Source organism: Athene cunicularia (genome assembly GCF_003259725.1).
Source record: "Athene cunicularia isolate RWA chromosome 9 unlocalized genomic scaffold, athCun1 chr9_part1, whole genome shotgun sequence".
Classification (NCBI taxonomy): domain Eukaryota; kingdom Metazoa; phylum Chordata; class Aves; order Strigiformes; family Strigidae; genus Athene; species Athene cunicularia.
Window position 1 is genome coordinate 5,072,745 of NW_020799110.1, and position 14,693 is coordinate 5,087,437.

The following is a 14,693-nucleotide window of genomic DNA, read 5'->3' on the forward strand; positions in this document are numbered from 1 at the left end:
GTATTTATTTCCTCCAGAGACTTTTAAATACACATTGTTCCATGGTGAACTCCACCGTTGTATGTGTTTATGGGTTCACGCATACTGGAGTGCTAATTGCTATTGTTTAGAGCAGCTCTTGAAATATGCTCAGTTACAGTGAAATAAGAATAAAATGTACTTTTCTTGTCCTACTTCCAAGAGCCCAGCTTCCCACTGTTTAAAGCATCGTAGCTGTACAGCAACAGAGAAAGCAGCATAGAGAAAAACAACAGCTTTACTATACACCAAATTTTATCTTTTTTTGTTTTGTTTTCCCCAGTCTAATCTCTTACAGCTATAGTAATCTTCATTGTTAGTTGTAATGATGGCAGGTAACATCATTTTCAGGCAAAAACGCGACCTTTAAGTTGACAGTCTGCTCTAATTGGTTTCAGTGATAGACCCCTGCACAAGTGGAAATGAAGGATGCTCACAAATCTGTCAAAATGAGAGAGGAATTGCTAAATGCAGGTGTCATCCAGGGCATTATCTTTCTGCAGACAAAAAAGTCCTGTTTAGGTAAGAAACTATGGACTATTTGCTGGGAAGAAAGATATTAATCAACACTCTGGCTTACTGAGCTTTGAATGGAAAGGAATATTTTATACAGATATATGTATGCATTTTGAAACAACATTTCTCTCTGTAATATTTATTTCAGCCAGTAGTCTTGAAGGACCATTTTAGTAATGGCAATTACTCTGTGGTCTCTTAAATCATGCTGGATTAATCTTAAAACTTAAAACACTGGAGTGTTATTTTTGTAGGGTCCCTTTAAAATAATGCCCCAGATAGAGCTCCTGGAAAACTGGTTCAAGTAACACTCTGAACCAGGTCACTGAAAACCTATTTGGAATTCAAAGGGCTTTTTTAGCTGGAGAACTGTTTCCATATTAATAGAGAAAACTACTGTGAAGGAAGAAATCATGAAGTGTAAGATTTCCAAAGAGAGGAGCTCAAAAAGTTGAATTCCAAAGTCTTCTATTTAGTCTGGGATTTTCAAAAGGATCTAAGGCATTTCTGACCCAAAATGTGGGGGAATTAGAGATCAAAATGGCTGCTTTTCTCTTTTTGGATAGCAGAAACTCTGTTTCTAAATACAGATGAGAAAATGAATCAGCTGTGACTGCTGTGCAGACTGCACAGGGGTGTGTAGCTGGAAAATCTACCAGCATAATAAAAAAAAAAAAGAAAGTAAATGAGAGGAAAGTGTCAGGAAGGAAGACTCGGCGCCAGGTCCTGATGGCACGTCTGTGTGTCCAGCCCTAGGTGGGGAAGAGATGGATGTGGAGGAGGCAGCAGGGTTCGCTGGGGCTCCGGGGCTGCAGTTCAGAGGTCCCCCCCAGCTCCTTCGCTACACGCTTGGTGCCTTCTACGAGGATGAACACCCACGAGGAGAGCTCACCCTGGTGCACAGGGTCGGTGAGTGAATGAATCGCTTTTAGCCCTCACAGCAAACTGGGAGAGTAGTCTTAGAAAGAGGATTTGGGGGGAGAGTGCTGCTGGGCTGGCCGGGAGCAGAGGAGGGATGAGCATTAATCCTGCTTTCTTCCTGTCCTCCCTGCCAGCAGGGAGGAGGCATCGCCACATGTCCCATCCCAAATGGGACATGTTTGGGGAACAGGGAGGCTCCCTGGTCGCAGATGCTGCTGCCTGGATGTGGCAGGGGGGGATGTGGAGGGGGGCATGGGAAAAGTGAGCAGCATAGAAAGCCAAGGGATGGGAGGTTTCTTGGAAAAAAAAGACATCTGTATAAAGCCCCAGAGGCAACAGACAGAGAGATTCTCTTCATCCCAGGGGTGAAAGGGTTGTGTGGATCACTGCAATGCCCAAAATCCACTGAAGTTGTTCCACTGAGAACAGGCCCTTGGGAAACCTTCCCATTCTCCCAGGGCTAGGAAAAGGGAGTGTGAGGGCATCTGTACCTGTTTACAAGCTCTTTTATAATAATTGGAGGGGGTTTTGCTTAAGATATTTGCATTCTTGTTTGTGGAAAAAACAACCCTCTGGAGATTCAGGTCCCTTTTGATGCTTCAGGGCATGTTCTCTGGGAAAAGCATGGAATCATCCACTCGGAGCTGAGGCTGGCCAAGGGCTTGGCACAACTGCTGGCAAACAGAGCACATGAGCCCACACAGTCACAAGAGTGGGTGCAAAGCAGCATTACACCCCACCTGGACTTTGCATGACTTCAGTTTTTCCACCTGAAGATGAAAACTTCACCACTTACAGAGTATTATGAGCTGAAATCCCGTGCTTGCTTTCTGATGAGTGCAGTATGTGCTGGTGGTTCACCCGGGAGAAATGAGGTTTTTTTATTTTTTCTATGTATGTCCTGTGATTTTTATATGAGCTCTAATTACTCATCCGAGGACTGTGCCCTACAGGCAAAAATCAGGAACTGGTCTTGGCTTTAATAAAAAATTAACTTATTTTTATGAACAAAACTGTTAAGACCTCCCAAATCTCATAGCATCCAGCCGGACTCAACGACACTGATAACCAATTGGGAAATGGATAAATGAGATAACCACAGGCAAAGTTATCAGGCCTAGAAACCACAATCAAATATTTATTGACTGTTTTTTGCATGTTTTATTTATGTTTAGCCACACAACTTTGGGTATTATCAGTCATAGCTGAGCGTCTGCACTTTTTCTAAAGCTGAGGCTTTGCAGCACGTGAGGGTTTGTAGGAAAAGGTGATGGAGGAATGAAGCTTTTAATGGTTTAGTAAGTTCTTTTACCTCACAAATGCTGATATACTCCTTATACTTTCAGACATATTTTTCTGCTGCTCTCTGTATTATAAAAATACAGCTTTAAACAATAAGCTGGTGTAAGTAATTAACTATATTCTATAGATTTAATGACTTTTTAATGTAGAAACATGATGTTTTTAATGGTAATACTTCTCCTGAAGTATGAATTTGTAACCTGTTCCAAGCAGGAGCACTGGCATTCTGAATGTCTCTGAAAGCTTGGCCATTTGTTCAGTTTCAGAAAAAGGAACAGTTGGGTGCTGAGACCTAGAGGAAATCTGGCCTGACACAGAAAATTACTGGTGAAAAGCAACCAGCCTGCTGGCTTACTGTTAGCTGAAATAATCTGCCAGCTCGCTTTCAGGTGTTGTTCAAAATCCCCTTCCAAAAAGCCTCCAGCCACAGCCATAAAGCCTCGAAGGCAATAAACTGACCGCATGGATAGGAACTTTATGTCACTGAGATATTTTAACAGAGAGTAACATTTGTTTTATGCCTTTCTCAATAGACCCCCCCAAAGTGAGAACATGAGGATGGGCATGTGTGTGCTGGTATTTGGGTGCAAGGGGGAAAAGGAGGGTGGGGAAGGTGAAGGAGGAATGCTTTTTCGTATTAGATTTCCCATATAAACTAACATCTTTTTCATATCCATGAAGAAAAAATGAAGTGTTGATGTGTATTATGCTTTGTTTTCCCAGAATAACACTCAAATCATGCTGTTAAAAATATCACTGAACTACACTTTAACAGCAACTCATCCACTTACTGCAACAGAAGAACAAAACAGAGAGACTAACAAGGAGAAAAGGAGATTCTCTCCCAAGAAACACTTTTAATTATATACAATATTATTAAACATTAGTGCAAATTCACTTCATATGAAGGCAAAATATTTGCTCTTTAAAAGTAGTTTTAAGTGCTCTTTGATGGGGAATCACAGCATTTAAAGGAGTATTCCAGCTAAAGTCCCCGATTTCCTTTCAGACTCTAAAATTTGAAGAGGAAAATATGGTAATCTCCACTTGGGACCATCTTTTGGGACAATTCAGTGGTATCTGTAACGCTAACAACATTAACACATTTTGTGTTGTTGTGATTGCTGATGTTGTGTAGGTTTCTTTTTCCACTTGTGCATCTGGAACGATAGGTAAGAGCTTGTGCAAGTATTTTGTCTGTATGCTTACTAAGCCTTCTGTATTTTTTTTGTTTCAGTTTGTCTTGATAACACTTTTGGCAATGACTGTAGCTTGAGCTGTGAGGACTGTCTGAACGGAGGCAGATGTAACAGTGAACACAGTGGCTGTGTTTGCTCACCTGGATGGACTGGCATTATCTGTAATGAAAGTGAGTACAGGGTGTTTGAAAGGTGGGGACTTTGTCCTAGTGCTGTGACACTGCAGATAGGTAGGAAATAGGAATATCCTGGTGTACTTTTAATCTGTAAAGCTCTCTAAGGAGCACAGCTGCCTCACAGATCAAAATCTTATCATAATGTGGCATGTGAAATAGAAATTGTAAGGGATGCTACAGTATGCAATACAAACCCTGAAACAGCGAGGCCTCTGCCCTCAGTGCAGTGCAGTACCATACCCCTTCCTAAGTATTTGTGTTGATGTTCATTCCCATTCACTCTGCTGCTGAAAAGTGCCAAGGTTTGCCTGCCATGCTTTGCTGCACAACTTGCCTCGCTGACTTTGAGAAGTCTGTCCTGGCAGGTGGTGTGACAGTCTGGGCAGACGCAGACTTGATTTTTCCTTTGTAACATTCCAAGACATTGCCTTTTTTTTTTTTCTCCCTCCTTCTTTGTGTTGGTAAATTTGGGCCTGTTTTATTTCTTATAATTCTTTTCATCATTAACTTAATTTTCTTGGGATGGTTAATTTTTAATATTGGAAATCGTATTTTTCGGAATTCTTTTGCCAGGTTGGCCAGTGCCCTTTGTAATAGCTTTCTACTCTTCTTATTCCTGCTTCCTGGCAGAAGATGTTTCTGGTTAAGAAGTATATCTCAAAACCAAGTGGAAAGATAGAACGGCAATTCCTTGAATGTACCATGTGCTCTTCAGCTGCAGTTTGGCAAAACTTGAGTTGCTTGACTGAGACTTCACACAGCAGTCCCTCTGTGTGTTTGAGATGGGTCCCCACCTTTCATGGTGTATGGCGTGATGGCCCATCATACTCAGAAAGCTTGTGCTGTCACTAATGAGATAAATAGATGATGAAGAATTATTACTTAGTATTGGTAGACAGCAATCTTCAGGTTAATTGCCATCGAGATTGTTTAGAACACATCACCACAAGGACAGAAATATAGAAAAAAACATCATGTGATTGAAACCAAGTCTTCCTGTAGTTATTCTGGGAGACTGATCATGGGTTTGGGTTGTAAACACTGGGGACAGCTGCAAGAATGAAAATGAAGAGGATTAAAATGATAATTTCTAGTCTTCCTAAGACAGTTCAAGCTATCAAGTCAGGATATTCTTACTTCTATTTAAGGTGCTCTAGTGGTTCAGGATAGATTATAAAAATTTCAAGACAGGACACAAATTCTTTAGTTCACTTCATAAATGATAATAGTAAAATTATTGGTCTATATTTACAGTAGATATCCATGCATGTAATCTGGTGGAATTTGCCTTTGGAATTTAAAGAACTTTAATTGGAGTGTGTTATTGAGCCAAACCTGCAGTCTGATGAAGTAGGCATTGACAGTGATAAATACAATATATAATCTGTATAAATTAGTTATATGTGATTGCTTTCACTCTTTTCTCTCACTTTGTTACTATACAGCATAGTTCATGGGTTTAGGATAGGCTAAACAGTTGAGAAAAGTGGAACTAAGTTTCTGTAATAATCACAGAATGGTTTGGGTTGGAAGGGACCTCTAATGATCTAGTCCACCCCCCCGCCATGGACAGGGACATCTTTCCCAATAATGCACCAAAGAAGCCGAATGGAAATTGATGTGAAATGTCAAGTTTCTTAATGTACATTGATAAAATGTCAGTTAAGTCAGATGACTCCAGCAACTGTATTTACTCAGCTAGCTCGGGCTGCAAACAGTGGAGCAAGGCTTCATTTCACAGTTTGTTTTACGCTGGAGCAATTAGATTCTTTAGGAAAGAATCCTGTGCTGTTTTGGATCCATTTCTGCCTTGAACATCTGGGGAGTTTAAGAGACTGTGTTGGAAAAACACAATGTTATTTTTATGATAGTATCTGGGAGGGGAGAGTTTAAAATAGTTGTCTCCAAATATTCAAAACTGTACTCTGATATTTTGCACTTTGTACTTTATGGGTTGGGTTTTGAGGTTTTTTTTTTTTGAGCCTCATGCATTGTGTGGAGGGCAGCGTTTGCAGGGGAGAATTTGGATACATCACATTGTACTTCACATAAGTAAGCTTGGTTAAAATCAGGGGTCCCTTTAAAATTATCTAGTAAATATTAGATGGATGTGTATTACCTTATATAAAAAGAATATGACTTTGTTTAGAGCCTGCTTGACTAAAGGGACTCTTTTCCTGCAAATTTTGATGACTGGAGTCTTATTTCTCTTCATTTCTAGCAAAGGGAAAGGATTTCTTCACCCATTCATCTTCCCTGCTTTCTCTGCAGCTTGCTCCCCCGGGACGTATGGCAGAGGCTGTGCCAGCACTTGCAAATGCCAGAACGGAGGCTCCTGCGACCCCATCATGGGGCAGTGCCGCTGCCCGCCCGGCGTGCTCGGCAAGCTCTGCGAGGATGGTACGGCTCCCCGTGTCCTGCCGCCTCTAGTGTGTGCCTGAAACCTCACCGCTTCTTTCCCCTTGTTTCTATCTAGATGTAACTGTGTGTGGTAAATCTTAGGGACTCCGCTGTGTGAGATGGACTCTAACCCTGTGGCCTGCCTTGCCATGGCTTTTGTTTAAATATTAGGCAAGACAAAGGGTAAGAGAAAGCAAGTGCCTTGTGAGGATGAGCCCCAGCTCAGCGACAATATCAGTGTGGTCTTTTCTGTAGCTCAACAAGAAGAGAGCTGATTTGGTGTTTATATTTTAACACTGAAGAGCTGATGCCCTGTTGTGTTTGTGCACTCAAAAGGTTGCCCAAAAGGACTCTTTGGGAAGAACTGTAACAAACCGTGCAACTGTGCCAACAACGGCTACTGCCACAGACTCTATGGAGCCTGCCTGTGTGACCCCGGGCTCTACGGGCGCTTCTGCCATCTTAGTAAGTCCCCAGAATTTTTCAGATCTGTTTATTTAACGCAGGCACAATGTGTTAGTCTTAAAAACATGCCACATCATGTATAAAATGAGTGAGGCTTGGGGTTCTGCAATGAGCTGGGAGTAGCAGGAGGACACAACTTTTGATACGTGTCAGGAAGCCCCAGAAATTTCATCAATCTTTTTCTCTAGCAATTAATCTTTACCATAGGACCGAGATTTAATGACACACAAAGGTGAGGACTAGTGGTAGAACTGGGTTGTGGGTGGGCAGGTTAATGTTAGAGTTCTTGGAGAGCTTAAAGTCTGGTTGGAGGTAGTTAGTGGCTGCCGATACGGTTGGAGTGGGAGCTGAGGAGCAGGGTTGGTTGGGGCAGGATGAGGGCAAAATGTTAAATGGGAATAAAAAGAATCAAAACAAAAATGTTACAAAAGAGATGATCAAGTTTCTTTGCACTTACAGGTTTTGTTTGTAAATTCTCTACAAGATTGAAAACTAGTTGTGATTTTTTTTTTTTTTTTTTCATGAAAGCTTTTTTCTTGGAGTGTTTCCAAATATTTTTTCATTCAGAAACTTAACTAAATTTGCTTTGAAACATTTCTGGTTCTTGCATGCACCCCATATTGCTTGAAATGGAATGAATTACTTAATAAAGGAATCATGTAAACTATATTTTACACACCCACACATTAATAGGCACTGTCATAGGAAAGTGGATGTATTTGCTGAAAGTAAAATGAGTGTTTTGCTTTTTTGCAGCAGTTGCATTCTGCAGCAGTGTGCAATTTCACATAACTCATGCATAATTACAGAGCTAATGATTCCTTTTCATCTGGCTGCAGCCTGTCCCAGGTGGGCCTTCGGAGCTGGCTGCTCGGAGGAGTGTCAATGCGTGAAAGAGCACACGCTGGAATGCGATGCGAGGAACGGGACTTGCACCTGCAAACCTGGCTATCATGGCAAAAAGTGTCAGAAAGGTATAATAGAAAGGCACATTTCCTATGTCTGCTTATTCCTTTGTCCTAGCATTTTTTCTCATTCTTTCTCCCATCTGCTTTGTTCGGCTGCTGCTGCTACTACTAATATATTCATATTCTACTAATTATTTTGTCTGTGGTTTTTCATCCAGCAAACACCATGAGTGTCTGCTATCACAGGGCTTACAGGGATATCAAGGGGAATGCAGGAGTTTTAGTCTGATCAAATGACAACAGGACTTTAGAAACCAAATTCTAATACAATTCTAATTCTAAATAATGAAGATTGTGGGAGTTTTCACTTTTGTTCTTTCCTTTTTCTGCACAGACAGTAAATAAGTGGTAAAAACTGTTTTATGGCAGCAGGGTTATTTGTAAATGGTTTCAGTAATGCTGCTTTCCTTCAGATTTGCAGGCCTTTGAATTCAACTCATTCTTTGTAGTTTTTGGGGCAGCTCAAAGAGAATTGTATTCCACATTCATGTTTGCATGTCTCAGTAGCCCTCTCCAGACAGTAATGGAGCAACGCAATAAAGATTCTCCCTTCAGATTCCTCTCTGGGCAGGCAGGAATGTGTCGGATTTATGACACTAGTTCTGGGGGATTTTGTGGAGAATAATAGTGACAATATTTAATGTCTTTAGCATTCTTGGTGACATGCTCAGTTCTGGGGGAGAGCATCCCTCGCCCAGCACTGGCTTTGCACCAAGGCAGAGAGCAGCAGAAGGTACAGACAGATAAGAAGAGTAATTCTGTAATGGCTGTAATTGAATATATCCTTAAGTATTCTGCTGCTCTGTTTCTGGGCTGTATTTAAGCAGTAACCTCTTTGAAATGTCCATGCAATTGTTTAATAAGTATTTACACTTCGTTATCAGCACCTTTTAACCATACATTATAATACGTTTTCTGCAAGTTTCTGCCACATTATTTTCTGAGTTTTGTTCAGTTTCTTAACTCTTCTTTTTTATAATACATGTTCTGTCTCTACTTGCATTTTTCAGAGTGCTCACCTGGCTTTTATGGGGCTGGTTGCAAACTGAGGTGCAACTGTTCTACTGATGTTTTGTGTGATCGTGAGACAGGCATCTGCAAACATCCATGTCCACTGGGCTTTCATGGAGAAAAATGCCATTTATGTAGGTACTCACTGCATGTTTCCCTGGGAGGTACTTTGGATGGGAAAGCTTACTCAGGAAATTTAGGTTTAGATGTAGAAGTTGCAAATAAAAGGGCACATTTGTTGTGGATATGACTTGGCAATTCCCTACTGAAGCCAAACTGATATTTGGAGCCTGGCAACTGCTGTGTCCCTCTGCTTGCAAAGGTCGAGGCAGAAGGCTGAAACCAGTTACTAAAACTAACATTTGTCCAGGTAGCTATAGTTCCTTTTAAAGCTTCAGATGCAGATTTTCTAGAGCTCTGTTTCAGTTAATCACAGACCACCAGTCACTGAGACACTGATGGTAACATTGATCACTTTGTACCAACCAAAGTTGCTGTTGGTGGTGCCTCCTAATGTCTTCAAAACACTTCCTTATACGAACCATGTCTTTGGTTTTCTTTTGACCAGTGTGTCAGCCGGGGAGCTTTGGGGTGAACTGTGAGCAGAGATGCAGCTGTGGAGAAGCACCGTGCGATCCGAAGACAGGACAGTGTATTTGCCCAGCTGGGAAGACTGGTGCTACATGTGAGCAAGGTGTGTTAGAGATTGGATTTAGGGTAGTGAGTGTCTTGCTTTGGAAGACATGATAAGAAGTGGAGTTATTCTGTTTCCCACCAAAACTGCTGCAATGCAGTATGCTTCATTTGCAGAATGGATAAAGGATAGGTCTTGGTGCTGAACATAACGACATCAACCACATGGGATCGTTTGTAAAGGAGGGAGCTTGATTCAGTTACCCTGACCTATCTCTCTGCTCTAATTAATAATAGTGATTTGTATGCTGGGCTGGGTTTATACAAGTTGGGTAGCAATATCAGGGCACTGCAGCAGCTCTGAGTCCCAGATCAGAGCTTGGGACTGTGCTGCCACGTGCACACAACGTGCCTTGGGAGCTGTGGAAAGGCCTTGGCCAAAGACAGCTATTGTGGAACCAGCCAGTGAAGGACCTGGAATTAAACAGGAGAGCATTATTGTGGGTAATTAAGTAAAATGATGGAAAAGTCTCAGGGACACAGAACTACCAAAGGGCCACAAGATGCCCCTCTACCACTTGCAGATCTCTGGCTGTTGAGAGCCTGAGGAGCATCTGCCCTGCGTGGACCCAGGTTGTGGCTCACTGCTCCACAAAGCAGGAACCTGACAAAGGAGGTAGAGCTGTACAGAAACCTGGCCTCCACCTCACATCCAATCCCTCTGGACTGTATGACCACCCTGACCCCCCCTCAGCCCAGAAAAATACAACAGCAGCCTTCCCATCCTGCATCTGTCTGGAGATTGCCATCCTTTGGAGATTTCCTTCGCTGAGTGCAATAATTAATTTTTCAGATATGTCCAAATACTGCTGACTATATCAGAAACCAAACCAATAAACAGATGCACCACGACAAAGTCAGAAGAGAACCTTTGTATCTCTCTTTAGATGCGTTCTCATGTGCTGCAGTACAGAGGTGTGTTGACTCTTTCAAAAAGTTTACTGTGACAGTGCTGTAGGTCTGGAGAGATAATATAACAATCCAGCTTAGTTTTACTATTATTTTTAGATTCTTCAGAGTAACAGCAGAAATCTGTAACTGTCTGGAAACAGAAAATGGCACTGGGGACATCTCACTGCTTTTTTCCCTAGATTGCCCGGCGGGCTGGTGGGGACCAGACTGCCAGTTCTCCTGTGAGCCCTGCACCAACGGGGGCCAGTGCAACAGAGAAACTGGAGCCTGTGACTGTCCCCCCGGCTACACTGGGGCATCCTGCTCTGCATGTAAGTCCTCACATCAGCCTTCCCCATGAAAAGAAAGTCTGTTTGATTTCTGTTTTGTGAATGCTGGGTATGTGAGACACACTGGTCCAAGGCAAAGGAATTCAGCTTCAGGAATTCCCCAGGTTGGGTTTGACATTATTTACCAGAGGGAGATTACAGATAAATGCAGATGACCAGCTAAACTGCATCCCAAATCGATGTTATCATTATGCCTAGTTTATGGCAATGTGTGCTTAAAAATACCATTTAATAGCCACAATACTTGCTTTGTAATCCTGGTTGTTTGGCAAGAGGTGCTGACCAATTGACCTGTACAGCACCACTCTTGTGTTATGTTTGCAGCAACACTCCTTGACATATATAATTTAGGATTAAACAGTAGTGAGGATGAAGGAGTAGTACCAGTGCTACCTCTGCAGATCTGCCAGAGACCATGGGAATATGCTCAAGCAACTGGTCTGTGCTCCTGTGGCACAGCTCCTTATCCAGCCTCTGGCTATCAAAGGCTGCTCGGGTAGGGGTGTTGTGGTGGCACAGACAGGCTCTCAGGGACGTGCAAAACCTCAGTGGTGGCATAGTTTTTCTCCTTCTTTGTCACAAAATCGCTTTTAATTTAGGTTTGCTCAGCACTCTCTTTTTTTCTTCCACTGATGGATCCTGATGTGCAGGAGGAGTACCCCAAAGTCACTCAAGCTATTCCCACTTTACAGGACTCAGTCCCAGACACCTAGTATACAAATTACACATGTTTCTTTTATTTTGCCATTTTGATTTCTGGCTTCAGCTAATGCATGTTTTAGGGGGCAAGCTGTTGCTGTCTTGTTTGAAAAGATCAGTCCGTGCCCGAGTTATTACCTCGGTGAAATTGCAGTCTGCTCATCTTGTTTTCAGCCTGCCCCGATGGTTACTATGGACAAAATTGCCTGCTGTTATGCAGCTGTAGCAGCAGTGCTCAGTGTCACCACATCACTGGAGAGTGCACATGTCCCCCTGGCTGGACTGGCCATGACTGCAAACATGGTAAGTCAAATGCATATTCGCTCTACAGGGCACATGGTATCTCCCAGGGACGTAACTGCAAATGTAAGAACCAGCTCTGTTTGTTCTTAGTCTATTACAGTTTTTTAATATACTTCTGCTAATCTTATTGCTTCTGAAATTGTGTGTTTATGGGTTTGCACAGCCTGGGTGGTTATAATCCTTAATTATCTAGGTTCAAAGTATTGAAATAGGTGGCTGATGAAGCGCAAAGTATTGATATAAGCTCTTATTTCAACACTATGGATCCCTTTGCCCAGTACCATCTGTCCTGTCAACATCTTGACTGACAGACAGTTTTGTTTTTTCATTTTCAGTGCAGATTAGTTTCAAGATTAATTCTCAATTTTTCATTTTGTTTAGGGGAGATTTATTCAACAAGTGAGTGGCACGTACCATCATGTGTCTTAAGGTCACTTCTTAACTTGTGAATATAAATGCTGAGAGAAATGCTGTTCTCTGGAAGAGCAGGGCGTCCTGCTGTTGACTTTAGCATCACTCTCCATATTGATGGCTGTGTAAGAGTGCAGATTTGCCCTTTTTGGGTAGTGCCATATAAATGCTAAGCCATCCTGCTTAATTCTTTCCTTTTTCTGTTTCATGTCTTTTCTGCTTGATTCATTATGATCCCTCTTGCAAAAAAATAACCCAAAACCCCCCCAAAACCCCAATGGAATACAAACCTCCTTCTAAACTTGGCCTTAAACACATAAAATCATTTAAAATAATTGCCAGTGTTGACAGCAGTAAGTTTTGGCCCTGGCTTCTCAGACCTGGTACTGAAGAAAACTGGGAAAATCTGAAGTTTCCACCAATATGTGTATTTTAAAAATCAAACCAGTTGGTAATGTGTGGAGCCATTTAGATAGCTTTCTGTAACTCCCTAGGCTGCCTAAAGAATTAAGAGACCATGGCAAAAAAAAAAACAAACCAGCTTTTATTTCTATTCAGGAAAAGATATAAGAACAGTTGTTTTGCAGAGAATTCTCTTCAGTAAGGCAGCTCTTCAACTATTGCAGACTGGCCATGAAAAAGATGCCCAACTCCAAAACCAGGTTTCTGTTCCCCTAATTGGCACTTTCATCTTTATCCTTACAAGAAGGGAAGGAGATGCTGTGCTTCAGCTCTGGTACCTTGTCGTAATCGTGTCGGTGTTATGTGATTTTTAGAATGAAAGCAGTAAGTTGCTTTAACAAAGACTATGAGATTTCTGTCTGTGTCCATGTTGCATTTCCCAGTGTTTCAAGGAAAATTTGAAGGATGCTCACAAATCTGTCTTGTTTTACCCACTAGCTACTCTAGTTATGCAGATTTTTGCTAAGTGAGTCAATAGCTGATATTTTATTTCCATGAAATTATGCGTTTGTGACTGTGGATTGATTGATATGGATTGACTATGACTGATTAGTTTTATGTGGATGGCATAATATCTGCCTACGGACCCTGACTTTCAGCTGAAATAAATCAGCAAAAATTGTATTTATTTCCATTGATTTGTGCCCCATGCTGCAGCTGAGAGTCTAGTCTAGAGTGCCTGTATTTTAAGGAGCCATTTTGCATCTTTTCTGTTCTCTCATTTAGATGTAAAATAACCTATTAGCCGGGCTTGAAGTTCATTCTCAATGCAAATACTGCTTTACATTGCAGCCTGCGATAGCGGTCGTTGGGGACAGCGCTGTGAAAACATGTGTGTCTGCAATAACAGCGACGGTAGCTGCGATCCGATCACCGGCTCCTGCTTTTGTGAGCCAGGGTTCACTGGGAAACACTGTGAATGGAGTAAGTTGCCTCTTTGTCAACACAGGGAGTTTGCAGAACCCAGCAGCGGAAATTGTTTTTCCTGATAATTCCCTCCAGGAAGACCTCCAGGCTGTACTGCCTCCGGTCTGCCCAGCGCGTCGCAGGGCTCTCGGGTTTCATCAGGGTTAGATAGTTTCCCTAATTTGGATTCCAGAAAAGTTATTTTCAGACTTGTTTTGGACTCAACAGCTATTTTTAATGTTAAGGCCTTGTGTGAGTGATAGGATTGATGTATATTTGGCTTGCAGCATGAAAGTTTCCATATTGATTTTATTTATCCAGTTTTAAGTCCACACTTTTCTTCATAAATCTTGTTTTTAAAGCCAGGCACATAGAAATGCTTCACATGTACATAACAGAAACAAAATCAGGAAGATTTAGGATCCTCAATTTATTAACAACAAAAATGCGCAGTGGTCTTACCAGAGGCCGTGATCTCCACTAATCTGTCTCAGAGGTCAATAGCAGATGCCTTAAGAGGATAAAAACAGGCATATAGATAATTCCTGATATGTTTCCCCACATTTCATCAATTTGTCGCTCGGGAACTTCTTGAGACAGAAACAGTATCTCTATATTTAACACAACTTGATTTTTTTCCCCAGTTATTGTGCCTATTTCCTTTTTGATTCCATGCAAACATTTTGTATCCTCTTCATCTTATGGTAATAAGTTGCACAGTTAAGTTGCTATTATTATTATCACTATAATTATTATCATTAATTATGTGTCGAAGTCAACATGGCTTCACTAAGGGCAAATCGTGCCTGACAAATTTGGTGGCCGTCTACAACAGGGTTACAGCGCTGGTGGATAAGAGTAGAGCAACTAATGTCATCTACCTGGACTTGTGGAAAGCATTTGACACTGTCCCACATGACATCCTTCTCTCTAAATTGGAGATACACAGATTTGACAGATGGACCCCTCAGCGGATAAGGAATTGGCTGGATGGTCACACTC

At 41.8% G+C, this 14,693-nt stretch overlaps 1 protein-coding gene across 4 annotated transcripts in view; it reads left to right on the plus strand.

Annotated features, from left to right (window-relative positions):
- LOC113483537 (multiple epidermal growth factor-like domains protein 6) overlaps positions 1-14,693 on the plus strand; it is a 204,160-nt gene that overhangs the window by 153,827 nt on the left and 35,640 nt on the right. For 3 of the 4 annotated variants that reach the window (XR_003399040.1, XM_026855154.1, XM_026855155.1), the window contains exons 12-21: positions 1,285-1,443; positions 3,995-4,126; positions 6,404-6,532; positions 6,869-6,997; positions 7,837-7,971; positions 8,976-9,110; positions 9,545-9,670; positions 10,761-10,892; positions 11,784-11,912; positions 13,578-13,709. Coding sequence is in view for 3 of the 4 variants with exons in the window: in XM_026855154.1 (XP_026710955.1) it covers positions 1,285-1,443; positions 3,995-4,126; positions 6,404-6,532; positions 6,869-6,997; positions 7,837-7,971; positions 8,976-9,110; positions 9,545-9,670; positions 10,761-10,892; positions 11,784-11,912; positions 13,578-13,709 (1,338 nt within the window). In the remaining variant the exon portion in view is untranslated. The remainder of the gene's footprint in view (positions 1-1,284; positions 1,444-3,994; positions 4,127-6,403; positions 6,533-6,868; positions 6,998-7,836; positions 7,972-8,975; positions 9,111-9,544; positions 9,671-10,760; positions 10,893-11,783; positions 11,913-13,577; positions 13,710-14,693) is intronic. The other variant, XM_026855156.1, reaches the window with a different exon arrangement.